The following is a 23,202-nucleotide window of genomic DNA, read 5'->3' on the forward strand; positions in this document are numbered from 1 at the left end:
CAGTCCATCACCCAGGGGGAGAATCGAACCTGGGTCCCTGGCACTGAGCCGCCAAAACATTCTAAAGTACCAAAGGAAAGGAATACACTGCGGCAAACTACGCCATGGGAATAGACTCTGCAGCGCAGCCCGAACTTGCAGACCAGGTTTTCATAAACTGTGTAGTGCCATTTGCCTTCGTTTGGCCCATCTTTCTCTTAACCGTTCCTTTCCATGTAAATCTCCAAATGTCACTTAAATGTTGTAATTCTATCCACCTCTACCACTTCCTCTGGCAGCTCGTTCCATACACGCAACACCCTCTGTGTGACAATGTTGTCACTCACGCCCCTTTTAAATCTTGCCCCTCTCCCCTCAAACCGGTGCCCTCTAGTTTTGGAACCCCCCTACCCTGTCCCAGCATGCTTTTTATATACAGTCAATCTTGAGTGTGCCAATGGCAAGGCTACATTTAGTGCTCAGCAACTGTTACACTCCAGGAGGTGGTGATGAGCTGCTTATTACAGTCCACATGGTGTCGGAGAGACCGGAATGATGCTGCTGCTGCTGCTGTTGCTGAGGAGGGGCTCCTGGGATTTTCATTCACAAACAGGGATAGTGTTCCAAGTCAGGATGGTGACAGAGTTACATGGAGCTGCTTGAGTGTCGTTGGTGCTGCCTCCAGCGAGAACATTGTAAACTAATTCCAGCACTACTCCCAACTTCAGCCTTATTGAGGGTGGGCAGGTTTTGGAAACTCAGGAGTTGAGTACTTCCTGACAGAATTCCCAGCATCTGAATTCCCAGTTTCTGAGCTGTACCATCGAGAGAACGCAATGTAAACAGAACCAGAAATTCTTCACTTGGAAACATGCTGGGGTGAATCACTAGTTCTACTTCAAACAACGAAAACGAAACTGGGAGACAGAAATGTTCAACGTGCGATACATTTCTAGCAGCAACTGAGGCATAGAGGCCTGAGGCCTACTGTGTAGAAGAGGCACTCAGCACATTTAGCGTTTTGCTTTTCAAACTGGGCTTCAAGGTCAAGGTCAGGGAGATCACATCAGATGCAGAATGGATCCACAAAGTACATCAGTTGCCTGTTTTAGATGATCCAAAAGCACATTATTTCTGTTGCTGCACAGAAATAGGAAAATGTTCAGATCAACCAAATCGAGCCATTTTTCAAAGAGCTCCAACACCAACGTTCAAAAATTATTACGACTAATCCCTCAGAATAGCAATCCGACAGAATTCTGCAAATCTGTGATGAATGTGTCTTAACGCACAACCTCAGATAGAAAAGTGAAGTTTTAGAGTATATTTTGTTCTCATTTTCAGGGAGATGTCCTTCCAGAATTTGCACTTGTGCGGGAGGTCAAAGGTCATTTCAGCAATTTCATCATCAACCAGTCGTCAATTCTGATTGGTTTTTTGACCCGATTCCCATCCTGCGCTGATTGGATGTGGCAGCTGATCAATTGATTAACAAGAGTGTTTGGCCATCACTGATGATCTCATTTCCTGCTTCATAAAATGAGTGTTGGCTCCTGGAGTATAAATAGAGTCCCAGGGCAGGGATGTTTACTGTTGCTTTTAGCTTTGTCATTTTTGTGGTGAGGAAAATAAAGCAAGTGTTTCCTTTATAAGATGGCCTCTCAGATTAGTCAGAACTATCACCAGGATTGTGAAGCTGCTGTCAACAAGCAGATCAATGTGGAGCTCACTGCCTCCTATCTCTATCAGTCTTTGGTGAGTGGAGTCTCTGTTGGGTGAAACATACTTCTGTTCTGTTGAAGTGAACTCTTCCCCTTGGATGTAATTAAGTTCTATATCTTATAGACTGAGTTTTTGTGGCTCCTACCTCTTTCTCAATGCAGGATGAGTGTGATGTTACTGTAACAATAGTTTGGTGTCTAATGTTACTCTAACTTGGGTCCCAGTTGGTTGTCAGTGAGATGTGGAGGGTGGAGTGTTCTTGTAGTTACTTGCCTGTCCCATGATGGTGCTGTGACTGGTGGTAATTATAGCTTCCTGTGACTGTTTGAAACTTGAGGGAACTAATTTAAAAATGAATTGGGACTCACCATTGTGGGAATGGAAGCACCATCAGCTAGTCACTGTTTTTCTTTTCCCTCCTGTATCCTTGTTTCTATTTGAATCTTGTGGGGATCTGAAGTAAACCTGCCAATTGATACTGAGAATCTTGGTTTCCTATTGCAATCAGCTTAGAGTAGGCTTGTTCTAGCCCTGCAGAGCTGGGCTGAGAGGTGGCAAATGGAGTTTAATGCAGACAAGTGAGCTGATGCACTTTGGTAGGAGTAACCGGAAGGCAAAGTACAGGGCTAATGGTAAGATTCTTGGTAGTGTAGATGAGCAGAGAGATCTGTTGATAGATAGACACGGAATGTTGAAAGTTGCCACCCAGGTTGACAGGGCAATTAAGGCAGTGTTTTGTCTTTTATTAATAGAGGATGGAGTTCTGGAACCAAGAGGTTATGGTGAAGCTGTACAAAACTCTGGTGCAGCTGCACTTGGAGGATTGCATACAGTTCTGGTCACTACATTATAAGGATGTGAAGCTTTGGAAAGGGTGTAGAGTAGATCTGCTAGGATGTTGCCTGGTCTGGAGGGAAGATCTTATGAGGAAAGGCTGAGGGACTTGAGGCTCTCTTCATTAGAGAGAAGGTTGTTGAGAGGTGACTTAATTGAAACATAAAATAATCAGAGGGCTAGTTAGGGTGGATAGGGAGAGCCTTTTTCCTAGATGGTGATGGTGAGCATGAGGTGGGGTAGCTTTAAATTGAGGGCTGATAAATATAGGACAGATGTCAGAGGTAGTTTCTTTACTCAGTAAGGGAATGCAATGCTTTGCCTGTGACAGTAGTAGATTTGCCCACTTTAGGTACACTTAAGTCATCATTGGATAAGCAAATGGGCATACATGGAATAGTGTAGGTTAGATGGGCTTGAGATCAGTATGACAAGTCGGCACAACATCAAGGGCTGAAGGGCCTGCACTTTGCTGTTATGTTCTATGTTCAGATTAAACTGGGTGAGGTTGTGACTCTTATCTGATTAAGCAGATCTCCTTTTGAGATCTACCTTGCTTTTCTTGATACTCCATTAGGTGGGTGTGGGCTGTCTGTATGTCAAGTGTTGGAGCTTTTCAAAGGCACAGCACTGCCATGGGGCTGAGAATGTACTGAGGGTACTGACCCAGTGACTCTGGTAAAAAGTTTATGCCTGTTGTATTTGGCCTGATTCTAAACTAACTGGACCCTCTTTCCCCAGGTGGGGTGCTTGTGCCCTTCCAAGGGGTAGAAGGTGTTTACGTAACCTTAGTGTTTGTTGCAGGGTGCTCTCTGGGCTTGTCCCTGTCAGCAGGAAGTCCCCTCCTGATGAGGATCAAGCCCCTGTCAGCCCCACTTCGGGAGGGGGAACAGCTTTCATTGAGCCAGCAGTTGGGTTTTAATCACTGACCCATTGTCCCAACACACCTTGTAAGCATGTGCCAGGAATGAAATCTTGCTATTCTACATCTTCTAACTGCACATTTAAATCGCAAAGATAAATTGTGCTTGTGTTTGCATTTGAGAATTGAAGCAACTTTTTTCAGCAGGATTTGTAAGAATGTGCTTGTTACTGGCTGCTTCCAATAGCAGACCTGCTAAATCTCAATACATTGAATTGTGAACATCCTGGTTTAGAAATCTACAGGACTTTGCCTGTTGGATTAAGTCAACAGTGGTTTTTCCAGGTTAATGAGGGATCTTCTCTGGAGAGTAGTTGATCTGCAGATCACTGTCATATTTGTCATGTGATCAGTTTGTTTTGTCAGTCTTTCTTTCATGTGTAATGGTACAATTTGCTAGCAGTCTGAGTCAGTGCAGCAGTAAACTGTTGCAGTAACAATCCAAAGGCTGTCCTTAGGCAGGCTTTTCTTGGAGCTAACATCCTTCATTCATCTCCTCATGCCCCCCCAGCCACCCCAATACTGCAGTTCTTGTCAAACTAATAGATACAGTGCATCCAATTGCATTGATCCTGACTCAGCAGAAAATGTGCTTCTTCCTAGCTGTTAATTACAGTGTCTAGGATCTGTTTTCTGGTCTTTGCCAAAGCAGCAATACAGTGCCCTGCAGCTGTTCTATTGGTGTACATCCTGCACTCCAGCCCCTGGCATTTCTTGAAACCCTATTCAATCAAAGATTTATCCCATTTCTGGTGGAGGTTAATCAGTAAAAACATCAATTCACACTTGTTCTCACCAAATGCTGTGCCAGACCCTCCTGGGCAATTTGCCAGGAGTTTCAAACCAAAATAAAACACATGGTATTTACAACTTACTGGAGGAAGCTGGGATTGTTTTGATTTTTCCAATTCAACAGCAACTGCTCAAAACTGGGTTCTGAATTGTTAATGCATCAGGTACTTAACAGCTTATTGTCAGTTTGATTTTGAGAATGCTCAAGTAGCCCTGTAGTTCTGAACTGAAATTGGCTCATGACTTGTTAATGGACTTTACCTTGTTCTCCCTTCCAGATGTCCTACTTTGACCGGGACGATGTTGCCCTTCCCCATTTTTCCCAGTTCTTCAAACATCAGTCTCAGGAGAAGCGGGAACATGCAGAGAAGCTGCTGAAATTCCAGAATCAGCGTGGAGGCGGAGTCTTCCTCCAGGATGTGAAGGTTGGAGTTGGGTGGGGTGGGGAATGGGATGGTAATGGCTGCTCTTGTGGTGTGGTTTCAAGTCAGTGACAAGGTTTTCATTTGAGTCAAAACTTTGTTCAGCCTGTTTGATCTCCTTTTTGAAGCCAGTGTGGAAAGAAGCCCTTTGGCCCACCATGTCTATGCTGACCCCACAAACACTAACAACATTAATCCCACTTACCTGCCCTTGGTCCACAGGCCACTGTCCTGGCACTAAGTACTTGTCCAGCTGGACCCTAAACTGATCTTGAGTCGCAGTCTCCACCACCATCCAACCCTTTATGTGGTTCATCTCATATTTCAAACAGCCCCTCAGAGGGGTGGGGGTGGGGGTGGGGTGAAGTTTCCTCCAATCCCCTCTAACCTGCTTACTCCTCAAACCTGGTTTCTCTCCTGTCTTGGTGTCTGCCATGGGGAAGACATTCCATCAACTGGCCACTCTCTATTCTTCAATTACATCAGGTCACTCCCTCAGCCGTTCCTGCTCCACAGAAAATCCCAGCCTATCTAACCTCCAATCAATGGATCTTGGGCAACAGCCTGGGGAACCTCACCAGTTTCCCCCTGCAGTGCCATCCTGTCCAGGTGACTGGTGAGGCCAAAGAGGAATAATGTGGTGACCAGAAAAACAAACTGAGGAGACTGGTCCCCTTCCTGTTCCACCCCACCAAACTAATAGAGGTTGCTTGCCCTCTGTCACTGTTACACCCTGTTGACCTTGTCTGAACTTTGAGGGATCTATGGTTTTGGGCCTTTCTTAACTGTTAGCAGCACAACACACTTTGCAAACACCTCGCTGTCCCTTTGATGAATTAAATAGCCGTGATGTTTCTGATCATCCTGCTCAGGCATGTATGAAGCCACCAGCACAAGTGGTACTTGAACCTTGGCCTTGTCAGCCAGAGACAGGGGCACTACCACTGTACCATGACAGCATTTAGGATTCACTTGTGAATATCCTCACAATTCCATCAGATGGACCCTGATGCAAATCTTGTCATTATCCCCCACAATGACCTGTTATTCAACTTCCTCCTTCAGATCAAGGACCGACAGGCAAGGTGAAAGCAATTCTGAAGGAACTGTTCTTCAGCTGTGCTCCAGGGCTGCCTCAGGGGCTAGCAGTGTTCTCAGTGCTAGGGACACAGGTCTGGATCTGGCCTCTGGTGAGGGACTGGTGTTGACATGTCCTCCCCATGTCTGCGTTGGTGTCCTCATAGTATAAGAGGATTGGCCATCTGAAATGCAGGGTGACAGGAATAGGGTGGGAGAAGGACGAGTTGGGATCCTCTTCAGAGCAGTTACAGACTGATGCATGTTGTAGAGATTCTGAAGCTTAACTGTCCTTCTTTCCCTCCTCCAGAAGCCAGAGAGGGATGAGTGGGGTAACAGCCTGCAGGCAATGCAGGTTGCCCTGGATCTGGAGAAGAATGTGAACCAGAGTTTGTTGGATCTACACCAAGTCGCCACAGCCCAGACTGACCCTCATGTAAGCTTCACCTCCTCATTGACTTCACTGCTAGGCCCTCAGGGCAACACCTTCATTGGTTGGTCTTTTGTGGATTAGAAATTCAGTTAGACTTTGTTTTTGTGCAGATGACATGGATCACTTCAGATCCATAGTGATTACAAAATCATTGCTGAGCAGTTGACTCCAAGTCTGTATTTTAACTTGTAAACCTGTGGGGAGGACTGAGGCGATATTGGTGACTGAATTCTCATTCAGGGCCACTGCAGTGGAATGACTTTTATCCATCACAAGTCAACTCTGCTCCAGTAAATAAACAGCAAGATGAAGCAGCTAAAAAGCAGTTGTCCTCTTTGCACAATTTCTCCAGGCGTTGGCTCTAGTCATCCCTGACAATCTCCCTCCATATGCATGTTTTTCAGTGGGGATTCTGACGTTTTCTTGGATAGTGTTAATGTACCAAGTGTCATATTCCTCTGTTGCAGCTGTGTGACTTCCTGGAGACCCACTATTTGGATGAGGAGGTGAGGATCATCAAGCAACTTGGGGACTACATCACCAACCTGAAGCGCCTGGGAGCCCCTGAGAATGGGATGGGAGAGTACCTGTTTGACAGGCTCTCCCTGGAGGACAGCAGTTAGTGTGGCCTGGAGTACTGTCTGCTTGTCTGAATGCATTCCCCACTTCACCCTGGCCAATCTGTCTCTCTCCAGGGAGAAAGGACTTTGAGCAAAGAATGTAATGGCTGTACCAGCCGAATGGAAATGAATAAAATGATCTCTTGATCTCAGTTACTGTGCATCATTTTGAGACCACTGATACCTCTTTGGTCAAGCAAGCTTTCTTGCCTCACTTCACCATTGCTTTTCCCCAACCCCCTGTGGACAGACTCCAGGCCTACGGGAGCCAGTTGGGGTTCAAATGGGGCCTGTGACCGACCCTGACGACAACCATCAACTGGTGGCCCTGCTGACCAGTTCACTTTGTCACTGAAGTCTGCTGCTCCTCCCAGGGGACCTTGGGTTTTCTGAACTTTCTTGGTTCCACTGCATAGATTTGAATTTCCCCCAGAAGGAATCCAAAATTCCTTCAAGTGGCTTCCTCAGTTTTTTGCTTTCTTTCCTCCGCCCAGGGCTCAGGCCCTCCCCATAACTGGAAGTCCACCAGCCCTGAGCTGGGGGAAATTCAGCCCAAACATTCTGAACAGTCACATTCCAGAGAATCATCTCCAGATTCTCTGGGGCTACTTGATTGATAGTGGATGCTCTTTCTACCATAAATACAAGGATTGGTGACCTGGGGCTTGGATGATTGCCCATGGTTCAAAATACTCACATTTGGTTTATGCTTGCAGCTACAACTGGCCTCTGACTGTTGAAGGGTTTGTACAAAAAGCTGCTACCTTGGTTCTTGGAACCTTTCCATGGGCTGATGAAATTTTTTTTGACCCAGTGAGGGAGCAGGGATTTCTGGGGAAGATGGGGGCTGTCTCCTTCAGTCAAGATGCCTGGACATGCTGACTTTGCCTTACAGCTGTTTCCTTGATCATTCAAGGTGTCTGATCATGGGTTAGGGAGGGTGTGATCAGAGACAGCCCGGAGATTATCTTGAGTTTTGGCACAAGTGCACACTGTAGCCTTAGGAAGAGTGTGGGTCATTAAGGTACTGAATAGATTTGTTCCATCACAAAAATCGTTGTTGTTTGGCCCAGTCTCTATCCTTGGTGATAGAATCCCTGCTCTCTGGCAAGAGGCCATTTGACCCAGGTAGCATCAACCTTCTGACCAGAATCCTGCTCAGTCCCACCCCAGTCCTTTAACCCTGTGTCTTCCCCATGGCTAATCCAGCTTGCCCCTTGTCAATATCACCAACTTAGCATTGCCTATCCACTTGACCAGCAAATAGTTCAGATGGTGGGTGGGAAACCAAACAGACACTGTAAATGTACAAACTCCCCAGGGTGCCCTAAGGCTGTAATAAATCCCATGTCGCTGTGAGGTAAGTGTTCGCTACTGAGACACTGTCTCACCCTAAAGTACCGAACAAAGGAATATGCTGTTGCATACTGTCAGAGTCCTACAGCAGAGATTCAGGTTGTTTGGCTCAAACCGTCCAGGTCGAGCAGTGTTCCAAATCTGAACTAGTTGTGTTTGCCCCATATCCCTCAACCAGTCCTTTCCCTGGAAATCACCAAATGTCTTTTAACAACTGCAATTGCACCTACTTCTCCTGCTTTATGTAGCCACTCATTCTTGACCTAAACCATTTTCTGTGGGGAAAAGCTGTTCTTCAGCTTCCCTCCCTCTCCCCCCACCCCCCCAAACTCCATATGCCTGTGTGTGAAAACATTACCCCTACCACCTCTAGTTTTGGACTCCCCTACCCTGTCCCAGCATGCTTACTGTATGCAGTCAATCGTGAGTCTGCCAAGGGCAAGGCCACATTTAGTGCTCAGCAAGTGTTACACTCCAGAAGGTGGTGATGAGCTGGTCATTACAGTCCACCTGGTGTAGGAGAGACTGGAATGATGCTGCTGCTGCTGCTGAGGAGGGGCTTCTGGGATTTTCATTCACAAACAGGGATATTGTTCCAAGTCAGGATGGTGACAGAGTTACATGGAGCTGCTTGAGTGTCGTCGGAGCTGCCTCAAGCGACAACATTGTAAACTATTCCAGCACTACTCCCAACTTCAGCCTTATTGACGGTGGACAGGTTTTGGAAACTCAGGAGTTGAGTACTTCCTGACAGAATTCCCAGCATCTGAATTCCCAGTTTCTGAGCTGTACCATCTACAGAACGCAATGTATACAGGACCAGAAATTCCTCACTTGGAAACCTGCTGGGGTTAATCGCTAGTTCTACTTCAAACAATGAAAAACGAAACTGGGAGACAGAAATGTTCAACGTGCGATACATTTCTAGCAGCAACTGAGACATAGAGGCCTGTGGCCTACTGTGTAGAAGAGGCACTCAGCACATTTAGCGTTTTGCTTTTCAAACTGGGCCTTCAAGGTCAAGGTCAGGGAGATCACATCAGATGCAGATTGGATCCACAAAGTACATCAGTTGCCTGTTTTAGATGATCCAAAAGCACATTATTTCTGTTGCGGCACAGAAATAGGAAAATGTTCAGATCAACCAAATCGAGCCATTTTTCAAAGAGCTCCAACACCAATGTTCAAAAATTATGACGACTAATCCCTCAGAATAACAATCCGACAGAATTCTGCAAATCTGTGTTGAGTGTGTCTTAACGCACAACTTCAGATACAGACGTGAAGTTTTAGAGCATACTTTATTCTCATTTTCAGGGAGATGTCCTCCCAGAATTTGCACTTGTTCAGGAGGTCAAAGATCATTTCAGCAATTTCATCATCAACCACTCATCAATTCTGATTGGTTTTTTGACCCGATTCCCATCCTGCACTGATTGGATGTGGCAGCTGATCAATTGATTAACAAGAGTGATTGGCCATCACTGATGATCTCATTTCCTGCTTCATAAAATGAGTGTTGGCTCCTCGGGTATAAATAGAGTCCCAGGGCAGGGATGTTTATTGTTGTTCTTAACTTTGTTATTTTTGTGGTGCGGAAACTAAAGCAAGCTTTTCCTTTATATGATGGCATCCCAGATCATGCAGAACTATCACCAGGATTGTGAAGATGCTGTCAACAAGCAGATTAATGTGGAGCTCACTGCCTCCTATCTCTATCAGTCTTTGGTGAGTGGTGTCTCTGTTGGGTGAAACATACTTCTGTTCTGTTGAAGTGAACTCTTCCCCTTGGATGTAATTAAGTTGTCTATCTTATAGACTGAGTTTTGTGGCTCCTACCTCTTTCTCACTGCAGGATGAGTGTGATGTTACTATAACAATAGTTTGGTGTCTAATGTACTCTAACTTGGGTCCCAGTTGGTTGTCAGTGAGATGTGGAGTGTTCTTGTAGTTACTTGCCTGTCCCATGATGGTGCTGTGACTGGTGGTAATTATCGCTTCCTGTGACTTTGTTTGAAACTTGAGGGAACTAATTTAAAAATGAATTGGGACTCACCATTGTGGGAATGGAAGCACCATCGGCTAGTCACTGCTCTTCTTTTCCTCCTTGTATCCTTGCTTGTATTTGAATTTTGTGGTGATCCCAACTTAACATCTCAAATAATCTTGATTTCCTATTGCAATCAGCTTAGAATAGGCTTGTTCTAGCCCTGCAGAGCTGGGCTGAGAAGTGGCAAATGGAGTTTAATGCAGACAAGTGTGAGGTGATGCACTTTGGGAGGAGTAACCAGCAGGCAAAGCACGAGGCTAATGGTAAGATTCTTAGTAATGTAGATGAGGAGAGAGATCTCGGTGTCCACGTAAACAGGTCCTTGAAAGTTGCCATCCAGGTTGACAGGGCGGTTAAGAAGGCAGTGTTTTCTCTTTGATTAATAGAGGCATTGAGTTCTGGAACCAAGAGGTTATGGTGAAGCTGTACCAAACTCTGGTGTGGCTGCACTTGTAGTATTGTATACAGTTCTGGTCACTGCATTATAAGGATGTGGAAGCTTTGGCAAGAGTGCAGAGGAGGTTTACTAGGATGTTGCCTGGTATCGAGGGAAGCTCTTATGAGGAAAGACTGAGGGACTTGAGGCTGTCTTCATTGGTGAGAAGGTTGAGAGTTGACTTAATTGAAACATATAATATTCTGAGGGTTGGAAAGGGAAATCCTCTTTCTGCGGACGGTGAGCATGAGGGGGCATAGCTGTAAATTGAGGGATGATAGATATAGGACAGATGTCTGAGGTAGTTTCTTTACTCAGTAGTAAGGGAATGGAATGCTTTGCCTGTGACGGTAGTAGATTTGCCAACTTTAGGTACATTTAAGTCGTCATTGGACAAGCATATGGACGTACAGGGAATAGTCTAGGTTAGATGGGCTTGAGATCAGTATGACAAGTTGACACAACATCTAGGGCCTGTACTGTGCTGTTATGTTCTAGTTTCAGATTAAACTGGGTGAGGTTGTGACTGGTATCTGATCAAGCAGATCTCCATTTGAGATCTACTTTGCTTTTTTTCATACTCATGAGGTGGGTGTGGGCTGTCTGTATATGAAGTGTTGGAGCTTTTCCAAGGCACGGCACTGCCGTGGGGCTGAGAATGTGCGGAGGGTACTGACCCAGTGAATATGCAAAAAATAGCTTATTCCTGTTGTATTTGGCCTGACTCTAAACTAACTAGCCCCTCTTTCCCCAGGTGGTTGGGTGCCTGTGCCCTTCCAAGGGGTAGAATGTGTTTAGAAGGTGTTAGAAGTAACCTTAGTGAGTGTTGCCGGGTGCTCTCTGGGCTTGTGCTTGTCAGCAGGAAGTCCTGTCATGATGAGGATCAAGTCCCTGTCAGCCCCACTTTGGGAGGTGGCAACAGCTTTCATTGAGCCACCAGGTCAGTTTTAATCGCTGACCCATGTTCCTAACACAACTTGGAAGCATGTCCCAAGAGTAAAATCTCCACTATTCTACATCTTCTAACTGCCCATTTAAATGGGCAATGATAAATTGTGCTTGTGTTTGCATTTGACAATTAAAGCAACTTTTTTCAGCAGGATTCCCAAGAATGTGTGTCTTAGTAGCTGCTTCCAATAGCAGACCTGGTAAACCTGAATACATTGAATTGTGAACATCCTGGTTTAGAAATCTACAGGACTTTGCCTGTTGGATTAAGTAAACAGTAGCATTTCCACGTTACTGTTTTAATAAGTGATGTTGTCTAGAGAGGAGGTGATCTGCAGGTCACTGTCATATTTGTCATGTGATCAGTTTGTTTTGTCAATCATTGTTTCATGTGTAATGGTACAAGTTGCTAGCAGTCTCAGTACAGCTGTTTTAGATGCAGCAGTAAACTGTATCTAGAACAATCCAAAGACTGTCCCGAGGCAGGCTTTCCTTGGCAGATTCTTGGTGCCCATGTCCTTCATTCATCCCTTCCCCCTCACCCCAGCCACCCCACTACTGCAGCCCTTGTCAAACTAATAGATACAGTGCATCCAATTGCATTGATCCTGACTAAGCAGAAAATGTGCTCCTTCCTAGCTGTTAGTTGCAGTGTCTGGGATCTGTTTTCTGGCCTTTGCCAAAGGAGCAATAGCGTGCCCTGCAGCTGTTCTATTGGTGCACATCCTGCATTCCAGCTTCTGGCATTTCTTGAAACCCTATTCAATCAGTAATTTTCCCATTTCTGGTGGAGGTTAATCAGTAAAAACATCAATTCACACTTGTTCTCACCCAATGCTGTGCCAGACCCACTGAGCAATTTGCCAGGAGTTTCAAACCAAAATAAAACACATGGTGTTTACAGCTTACCTGGAGGAAGCTGGGATTGTTTTGATTTTTCCAATTCAACAGGAACTGCTCAAAACTGGGTTCTGAATTGTTAATGCATCAGGTACTTAACAGCTTATTGTCAGTCTGATTTTTAGAATGCTCAAGTAGCCCTGGAGCTCTGAACTAAAATTGGCCTGTGACTTGTTAATGGGCTTTACCTTGATCTCCCTTCCAGATGTCCTACTTTGACCGGGATGATGTTGCCCTCCCCCATGTCTCCCGCTTCTTCAAACATCAGTCCAGGAGAAGCGGGAACATGCCGAGAAGCTGCTGAAATTCCAGAATCAGCGTGGAGGCCGGGTCCTCCTCCAGGATGTGAAGGTTGGAGTTGGGTGGGGTGGGGGTTGGGATGGTAATGGCTGCTCTTGTGGTGTGGTTTCAAGTCAGTGACAAGGTTTTCATTTGAGTCAAAACTTTGTTCGGCCTGTTTGATCTCCTTTTTGAAGCCAGTGTAGAAAGAAGCCCTTTGGCCCACCATGTCTTTGCTGACCCCACAAACACTAAAGCACATTAATCCCATTTACCTTCCCTTGGTCCACAGGCCACTGTCCTGGCACTATATACTTGTCCAGCTGGACCTTAAACTGATCTGGAGTAGCTGACTCCACCACCATCCAACCCTTTATGTGGTTCATCTCATATTTCTAACCTCCCCCTCGGAGGAGGGTGAAGAGAACGTTTCCTCCAATCCCCTCTAACCTGCTTACTCCACAAACCTGGTTTCTCTCTGGTCTTGGTGTCTGCCATGGGGAAGACATTCCATCAACTGGCCACTCTCTATTCTTCAATAGTTACATCAGGTCACTCCCTCAGCCGTTCCTGCTCCACAGAAAATCCCAGCCTATCTAACCTCCAATCAATGGATCTTGGGCAACAGCCTGGGCAACCTCACCAGCTTCCCCCTGCAGTGCCATCCTGTCCTTGTGACTGGTGAGGCCCAAGAGGGAATAATGTGGTGACTAGAAGAACAAACTGTGACAAGACTGGCCCCCTTCCTGTTCCACCACACCCAACTAATAGAGGTTGCTTGCCCTCTGTCACTGTTACACCCTGTTGACCTTGTCTGAACTTTGAGGGATCTATGGTTTTGGGCCTTTCTTAATTGTTAGCAGCACAACACACTTTGCAAACACCTCGCTGTCCCTTGGATGAATTAAATAGCCGTGATGTTTCTGATCATCCTGCTCAGGCATGTATGAAGCCACCAGCACAAGTGGTACTTGAACCTTGGCCTTGTCAGCCAGAGACAGGGGCACTACCACTGTACCATGACAGCATTTAGGATTCACTCGTGAATATCCTCACAATTCCATCAGATGGACCCTGATGCAAATCTTGTCATTATCCCCCACAATGACCTGTTATTCAACTTCCTCCTTCAGATCAAGGACCGACAGGCAAGGTGAAAGCAATTCTGAAGGAACTGTTCTTCAGCTGTGCTCCAGGGCTGCCTCAGGGGCTAGCAGTGTTCTCAGTGCTAGGGACACAGGTTTTGATCTGGCCTCTGGTGAGGGACTGGTGTTTACATGTCCTCCCCATGTCTGCGTTGGTGTCCTCATAGTATAAGAGGATTGGCCATCTGAAATGCAGGGTTACAGGAATAGAGGGGGAGTGGGATGAGCTGGGATGCATTTCAGAGCAGTTCTGCACTGATCGATGTTGTAGAGATTCTGAAGCTTCACTTTGCTTCTTTCCATCCTCAGAAGCCAGGGAGGGATGAGTGGGGTAACAGCCTGCAGGCGATGCAGGTTGCCCTGGATCTGGAGAAGAATGTGAACCAGAGTTTGCTGGATCTTCACCAACTTGCCACAGCCCAGACTGACCCTCATGTAAGCTTCACCACTTCATTCTCTTCACTGCTGGTCACTCAGGGTAACACCTTCAATGGTTGGTCTTTTGTGGATTAGAAGTTGCCTGCTGTCTCAGACAAGTGCCATTTGGATCTCTTCAGATCCGTACCAATGCTTATAATCTGATCAGCTCAGCAATCAAGTAAAATGGGAATTTGGATTATAATCTAGTAGGAGTGATGAAGTGATATTGGCCACTGAATGCTCATCCAGGATTATTGCAGTGGAATGATCACTATCCATCATAATCCAACACAGCATCACTTAACAAACTGCAAGAGCAGTTGAAATACATGGTCCTCACTGGCATAGTCTCCAGGTGTTAGGTTTTCAGGGTAGTCTAGAGCTCATATGGCTGAGTGTTTTGCAGTAGGAAATCTGAGGTTGTCTTGGATAGCATTAATGTAGCAAGTTGTCATATTCTTGCAGCTGTGTGACTTCCTGGAGACTCACTATTTGGATGAGGAGGTGGAGATCATCAAGCAACTTGGGGACTACATCACCAACCTGAAGCGCCTGGGAGCCCCTGAGAATGGGATGGGAGAGTACCTGTTTGACAGGCTCTCCCTGGAGGACAGCAGTTAGTGTGGCCTGGAGTACTGTCTGCTTGGTCTGAATGCATTCCCCACTTCACCCTGGGCAATCTGTCTCCTTCCAGGGGGAAGGAATTTTGTAGCAAAGAATGTAATGGCTGTACCAGCTGAATGGAAATGAATAAAATGATATATTGATATTGGTTTTTGTCCATCATTTTGAGACCATTGATACCTTTCTTTGGTCAATCAAGCTTTCCTACTGAAGTTCACCCCCCCCCCCCCCCCCGCCCCCCCCACACTGTGGACAGACTCTAGGCCTATGGGAGCCAGTTCAGGTTCAAATCGGGGCCTGTGACCTACCCTTGCAATAGCCATTGACAGTTGGCCCCACTGACCAGTTCGCATTTAGTTTTGTCAGTTGTCTGCTGCTCCTCCCAGGGCACCTTGGGGTTTTCTAAATAACTGTCTTGGTTTAACTGCATTGATCTCTTTTCCCAGAAGCAATCCAAAATTTGTCTTCCAAGTGGCTTCATCAGTTTTTTTGCTGTCTTTCCTTCACCCATGGGCTCAGCAACTTTCTCTTCCAACAGCTTCTCTTCTCCACCCCACCCTGCCTGCCCCCACTGGAAATAACTGGAAGTCTGCCAGCCCTGAGCTGGGGAAATTCGGCCCAAACTTTCACAACAGTCACATTCCAGGGAATTGGCTCCAGATTCTCTGGGGCTACCTGATTGATAGTGGATGGTCTTGATCCCATAAAGACAAGGATTGGTGACCTGGGGCTTGGATGATAGCCCACGGTTTAAAAATACTCCCATTTGGTTTATGCTTGCAGCTACAACTGGCTTCTTACTGTTGAAGGGTTTGTATGAAAAGCTGCTGCCTTGGTTCTTGGAACCTTTCCATGGGCTGAAGGCTCTTTTTCTTTTGACACGCTTCAATTTGAACGAGTGAGGGAGCAGGGATTTCTGGGGAAGGTTGGGACTGTCTCCTTCAGACAAGATGCCTGGACATGCTGACATTCCTATACAGCTGTTTCCTTGATCATTCAAGGTGTCAGATCATGGCTGAGGGAGGGGGGTGAACAGAGACAGCCCAGAGTTTGTCTTGAGTTTTGTCGAAGTGCACACTACAGCCTTAGGAAGAGTGTGGGTCATTAAGGTACTGAATATATTTGTTCCATCACAATAATCCTTTTTATTTTGCCCAGTCTCAATCCTTGGTGATAGAATCCCTACTCTCCTGGAAGAGGCCGTTTGACCCACGTAGTATCAACCATCTGCCCAACATCCTGCTCAGTCACACCACAGTCCTTTGACCCTGTGTTTCCCCTGGCCCCTCTCCCCTCAAACCTGTGCCCTCTAGTTTTGGACTTCCCTACCCTGTCGCAGCATGCTTTTTATATACAGTCATTCTTGAGTGTGCCAATGGCAAGGCTACATCTAGTGCTCAGCAGCTGGTTATTACAGACCGTCTGGTGTAGGAGACTCTGGAATGATGCTGCTGAGGAGGGGCTTCTGGGATTTTCATTCACAGAAAACCCTGAGGCCTACTGTGTATACGAGTCACTCAGCACATTTAGCATCTTGCTTTTCAAACTGGGATTCATGAGACCCTAAGTCCCAGGGATCACAGCAGATTCAGAACAGATCTAAAGGACATCGGTTGCCTGTATTAGACGATCCAAAAGCATACTATTCTGTTGCTGCGCAGAAATAGGAAAATGTTCATATCAACCAAATCTGGGCATTTTAGAAAGATGAGATTAGCCAATGTTGTTTCCCCTGTTCAGAGGATCGCAAATGTGGTTCCCCTGTTCAAGAAGGGGAGTAGAGACAACCCTGGTAATTGTAGACCAGTGAGCCTTACCTCAGTTGTTGGTAAAGTGTTGGAAAAGGTTATAAGGGATAGGATTTATAATCATCTAGAAAAGAATAAATTGATTTGGGATAGTCAGCACGGTTTTATGAGGGGAAAGTCATGCTCATGCCTCACAAACCTTATTGAGTTATTTCAGAAGGTGACTAAACAGGTAGATGAGAGTAAACTGGTTGATGTGGTGTATATGGATTTGAGCAAGGCATTCGCTGAGCTTCTAAGGTTCCCCACAAGAGGCTATTGTACAAAATGTGGAGGAATGGGATTGTGGAAGATATAGCAGTTTGGATCAGAAATTGGCTTGCTGAAAGAAGACAGAGGGCGGTAGTCGATGGGAAATGTTCATCCTGGAGACCAGTTACTAGTGGTGTACTGCAAGGGTCGGTGTTGGGTCCACTGCTGTTTCTCATTTTTAATAGGTGACCTGGATGAGGGCGTAGAAGGATGGGTTAGTAAATTTGCAGACAACACGAAGGTCGGTGGAGTTGTGGATAGTGACGAAGGATGCTGTAGGTCGCAGAGAGACATAGATAAGCTGCGGAGCTGGGCTGAGAGGTGGCAAATGGAGTTTAATGCAGACGAGTGTGAGGTGATGCACTTTGGTAGGAGTAACCGGAAGGCAAAGTACAGGGCTAATGGTAAGATTCTTGGTAGTTTAGATGAGCAGAGAGATGTCGGTGTCCATGTACACATATCCTTGAAAGTTGCCACCCAGGTTGACAGGGCGGTTAAGAAGGCATACAATGTTTTAGCTTTTATTAATAGAGGGATCGAGTTCCGGAACCAAGAGGTTATGGCGAAGCTGTACAAAACTCTGGTGCGGCCGCAATTGGAGTATTGTGTACAGTTCTGGTCACCCCATTATAAGAAGGATGTAGAAGCTTTGGAAAGGGTGCAGAGGAGATTTACTAGGATGTTGCCTGGTATGGTGGGAAGGTCTTAGGAGGAAATGCTGAGGGACTTGAGGCTGTTTTCATTAGAGGGAAGAAGTTTGCGAGGTGACTTAATTGAAACATATAAAATAATCAGAGGGTTAGATAGCGTGGATAGGGAGAGCCTTTTTCCTGGGATGGTGACAGCGAGCACGAGGGGGCATAGCTTCAAATGGACGGGTGAAAGATATAGGACAGATGTCAGAGTTTCTTTACTTGGAGAGCAGTGAGGGAATGGAACGCTTTGCCTGCAACGGTAGGAGATTCACCAACTTGAGGTACATTTAAGTCGTCATTGGACAAGCATATGGACGTACATGGAATAGTGTAGGTTAGATGGGCTTCATATCGGTATGACAGGTCGGCACAACATCGAGGGCCGAAGTGCCTGTGCTGTGCTGTAATCTTCTATGTTCTATGTTCTATGGCTCCAACAGCAACGTTCAAAAGTTATGACGAATAATCCCTCAGATTAACAATCCGACAGAATTCTGCAAATCTGTGATGACTGTGTCTTCACGCACAACCTCAGATAGAAAAGCGAAGGTTTAGAGTATATTTTATTGTCATTTTCTGGCAAATACATTTACAGAATGTGCACTTGTACAGGAGGTCAAAGATCATTCAGCAATTCCATCATCGACCAGTTGTCAACTGTGATTCGTTTCTGGATCCAATTCCCATCGTGCACTGATTGGACGTGGCAACTGATCAATTGATTAACAAGAGTGATTGGCCATCACTGATGATGTCATTTCCTGCTTCATAAAAAGAGGGTCTGCCCCTGGGGTATAAATAGAGTCCCACGGGAATGATGTTGATTGTTCTTCCTAATTTTGTTATTTTGGTGGTGAGGAGAATAAAAGAAATTTATTGTCACAAGATGGCCTCCCAGATCAGTCAGAACTATCACCAGGATTGTGAAGCTGCTGTCAACAAGCAGATTAATGTGGAGCTCACTGCCTCCTATCTCTATCAGTCTTTGGTGAGTGCTGTCTCTCGGGGTTAAACATATAAATCTGTTCTGTTGAAGTAAATTCTTTGCCTGGCCTCTAGTGAAGCTGACAATCTAGTAGATTGAGGTTTTGTGGCTCCTACCTAAATATCAGTTCAGGATAGAGGTGGTGTTACTGTCACGATGGTGTAGGATACTGATGTATGTTAACTCAGGTCCCAGTTGGCCTTCAGTGGTATCTGGAGGGTAAAAGCCTCTTGCTTTTTTTTTCTTTCTGACACAAGTTTCCTGACTTCATTTGCCTGATCTCTGTGGTGGTCCTAAACAAACATGCTGATTTTTTTTAACACTGACAATAACAATAACTTCCCTGTTGCAGTGGCCCTTGTTAGTCTGAACAAACCTGAGGCTAGTCTGTGACTGGTATCTATTTTATGTGGATCTCCTTCATTGAGGCTGACTTGGCTTTACTTGTATTTATTGAAGATGTGGGTGTGGCCTATCCCGTCCCTACTGAGAGTTGATCTGCTGTGTGTGAGAAATGTTGGATCCCCTCTCTGCCCTTCTCCACCCCACACTGGGGCTGCTGGAATGTGCTGAGGCTATTAGCCCAGTGACAGTGAAGGAATGGAGGTTGTTCCCATATCATTTAGCTTGACCTAAAACAAAATGTCCCCTCTATCCTGGTGGTGATGTGCTTGTGCCCTTCCAAGGAGTAGACTGTGCTTGGAAGGTATGTGTTGAAGTAACCTTGGTGAGTGCTGCAGGGGACCTGGTAGGTAATGGACCCTGAAAGGAGGTGGTGAATGCAGTCCCCATGAAGTGGGCTGCTCTGTCCTGGATGGTGTCTGCTTCTTGCATGTTGCAGGTCCCCTTCTCCAGACACATGGAGAATATTCATCTCTCTCTGGGCTTGTGCCTGTTGTGAGGAAGTTGTCTTGTAATGAGGACTAAGTCCCTATAAGCCTCACTTGGGAGGTGGGACCGCTTTATTGGTGATCCAGTGGTTGGGGTTTAATCACTGTGTCCCAACTCTGTTGGCACATGCTTCCCAAGGATAAAATCCCGACTATCTTCTGCCATGACGTGTAACTACCCACTTAAACCAGAGATTTTTGCTTGCCTGACTGTGGTTTTTGGATTTGTGGATTAAAGTAACTTTTCAGGAGTCCTTCCCCAGAATGTAACTCTTAGCTGATGCTTCCAATAGTGACGATTAGCTCTTAAACCCTTACATCGAATTGTGAACATGACAGTTTAGATATGAGTCACATGGGCTGAAAGCCGACAGGATTTTTTGCCTGTTTGGGTTAAGTCAGGGCAAGTGCTTTTCCAGGTTACTGTTTTCACTCGTGACATTATCTACAGGCCGCTCATATTTGACATTTGATCATTTGTTTCAGTCATGTGACTTGGTGCAAGTTTCTGACAGCCTGAGTTTGCACTATTTTTCGGCAGAGCAATAACCCACTGCTGCAACGATCCAAAGGCTGTTACTGGGCAGGCTTTCCTTGGCATTATCTTAGTGCTAAACATCATACTGAAGATAGCGTACCCGTGTAGAGTTAATGTGTACACTTATGTCCAAATCTCATTGATCCTGGGTTTGTAGAAAACATTCTCCCTACTATTCATTGACTAGAACAAGGTTCAACATCTTTTTTGAAAGTTTACCTGAAAGGCAAAACACAGTGCCTTGTGGCTCCTCCATCCTGTGTACATCCTGTACGCCAGCTCCTGGCACTTCCTGAAACCCTGTTCAACCAGTAACTTCATCCAATTCTGTTGGAGATTAATGAATAGAAGCATGAATTCAGCTCTGTCTCTCCACAAAGGCTGTGCCAGGCACTCCTGAGCTAATCACCAGTAGATTCAAACCAAAATAAAACAGTATTTTTGGTTCCAGGAGGAAGCTGGACTGTTGTGATTTTGCCCAGTTGCTGGTGAATTGAACAACACTGGGTTCACAATCTGTTCAGTGTCTGACACATGAGCATGCCTTCTGTCAGTTTGGTTTGAGTGCTCAAGTAGTCTTGTAGTTGAGAACTGCAATGGGGAGTGAGCCAGTGATGTCGAATGTAACTTGAACTTGTTCTTCCAGATGTCCTACTTTGCCCAAGACGATGTTGCCCTCCCCCATTTCTCCCAGTTCTTCAAAGATCAGTTCCAGGAGAAGCGGGAACATGCAGAGAAGCTGCTGAAATTCCAGAATCAGCGTGGCGGCCGAGTCCTCCTCCAGGATGTGAAGGTTGGGGTTGGGTGGTGGGGGAGTGCAGGGTGGAATGGCTGCTCTTGCGGTGTCATCTCCAGTGACAAGATTTTCAGATCCTGAGCGAGTGTGGAAAGTTCTTTTGCTTGGCTTCCCTGTTTGCTCTCCTCCATCTCCAGTGTTTCAGCATTTGTACAAGCCTGACTTCCATCAAACAACCACCTCAGCCTCACCTGCTCAAAGGACAAGGAAAACCCCAGCCCGTCCAATCTCTCTCCTCACAATGGATTTTCTGTCTCGGGGAAACAACCTGGGGACCCTCACCAGCACCCCCTGCAGTGCTATCCTGTCCTTCTGACTAGCGAGGCCAAAGATAGAATACAGCAGAGACCGGGAGAAGAATTTTCATAAAATGTGTTCAAAGGACTTGTCCCTGTGCTGTTCCTCACAACCCTGCCCCAAACTAACACATGTTACTTGGCCTATGTCCCCTTTCACACACAGTTTGCCTTGTGTGAGCATTGAGGGATCGATGATCCTGTGTTTATTGTAAGCACATTACTGCCCCCCACAATGAATTCAAGTAATGATGGTTCTGACCATGCCGCTCGGGCATGTATGAGGCCACAAGCACAAGTGAGACTTGAACCTCAGCCTTGTCAACCGAAGCTTGGGACACGACCGCTACTTCCCCCACAGCCCTTGGGATTCACTCATGAATATCCTTTTTAAGACTCCAGCAGATGGACACTGGTGCAAATGACTAATCTGGTACATATTTATTCCCTGTGGTACAAGGATATGTTCCTGAACTTCCGGCTTCAGGTCAAGGATAAATGGGGCAAGGTGAAAGGAGTCACCAAGTAGCTAATGTTTTCTTTATCTGGACTTCAGGGATGGCACAGTGGCTCAGTGGTTGGCACTGTTGACTCAGTGCCAGGGGTACCAGTTTGGTTCTGGCCCGTGACGAGAGTTTAAACGTTATCCCAAAGCATGGCATCCCCACACAGTAGAAAAGAAGATTGGCAACTTGAAATGCAGGTTACAAGAACAGGGTGGGAATGGGACCAGATGGGATGCTCTTCAGCAGTTATGGTCTCAGTGGGGTGAATGGCCTGCTCCCATGCTGCAGGGATTCTGTTTCTGAAGCTTACCTGTCCTTCTCTCCATCCATAGAAGCCAGAGAGGGATGAGTGGGGTAACAGCCTGCAGGCAATTCAGGTTGCCCTGAATCTGGAAAAGAATGTGAACCAGAGTTTGCTGGATCTACACCAACTCGCCACAGCCCAGACTGACCCTCATGTCAGCTTCACCTCCTCATTCACATCACTGCTAGACCCTCAAGGTAACGTTTCATTGGTTGGTCTGTGTGGATTGGAAATTCACTGATGTAACACTTTCCATCCATTACTTTCCTGAACTATTGTAACATTGATCACTTGGGATCATACTGATTACAATGAGGTATAAGGGGAATTTGATCTATAATCTAGTGGAAGTGCTGAAATGACGTTGGCCACTGAGTTCTTCATTAGTATCATTGCAGTGGAATGATCATTGTCCATCACAATCCAACTCAGCTCCATTTCACAAACAGCAAGATGGAGCAGCTGACATGTTGTCCTCACTGGCACAAATTCTCCAGGTGTTAGCTCGCTTTTCAGGGCTGTCCAGAGCTAGTCATGGCTAAGTCTGTCTTGCAGTGGGAATTCTGAAATTGTCGTGGATAGTATAAATGTACCAAGTGTCATATTCCTCTGTTGCAGCTGTGTGACTTCCTGGAGACTCACTATTTGGATGAGGAGGTGGAGATCATCAAGCAACTTGGGGACTACATCACCAACCTGAAGCGCCTGGGAGCCCCTGAGAATGGGATGGGAGAGTACCTGTTTGACAGGCTCTCCCTGGAGGACAGCAGTTAGTGTGACCTGGAGTACTGTCTGCTTGGTCTGAATGTATTCCCTACTTCACCCTGGACAACCTGTCTCCTTCCAAGGAGAAGGGGCTTGTAGCAAACAATGTAATGGCTGAACCAGCTGAGTGGAAATGAATGAAATGTATTGATGTTGCTTATTGTCCATCATTGAGACCCTTGATATTAAAGAGCTTTTGAGAGCTTCAAGCCTGTAATTTTGGCTAATGAAATTATTAATTTGACAGAATATTTCCCTGGTCTTCCCTCCAACACCACCCCAGCATCAGTCTCGGAATTCCCGTGGAACTTCCTCTAAGTTATGAATTCAAGTTATTCCTCCAGCCAGAACTTGAGGTTTGGGCCTGCGGGGTGTCAAGTCACTTTGTACTATTATCTCACAGCCAGG

At 46.0% G+C, this 23,202-nt stretch overlaps 1 protein-coding gene and 1 pseudogene across 1 annotated transcript; both read left to right on the forward strand.

Annotated features, from left to right (window-relative positions):
• The first annotated feature begins 1,632 nt into the window (after positions 1-1,632).
• On the forward strand, positions 1,633-14,926 carry LOC132206453 (ferritin, heavy subunit-like; annotated as a pseudogene).
• Positions 14,927-18,600: 3,674 nt separating this feature from the next.
• LOC132206606 (ferritin, heavy subunit-like) lies at positions 18,601-22,803 on the forward strand. Its single transcript, XM_059640871.1, has 4 exons — positions 18,601-18,702; positions 20,774-20,920; positions 22,058-22,183; positions 22,648-22,803. Exons 1-4 carry the CDS (start codon positions 18,601-18,603, stop codon positions 22,801-22,803), a joined length of 531 nt encoding a protein of 176 aa, XP_059496854.1.
• Positions 22,804-23,202: the final 399 nt, after the last annotated feature.

The sequence above is a fragment of the Stegostoma tigrinum genome, chromosome 38 (assembly GCF_030684315.1).
Source record: "Stegostoma tigrinum isolate sSteTig4 chromosome 38, sSteTig4.hap1, whole genome shotgun sequence".
Taxonomy (NCBI): Eukaryota; Metazoa; Chordata; class Chondrichthyes; order Orectolobiformes; family Stegostomatidae; genus Stegostoma; species Stegostoma tigrinum.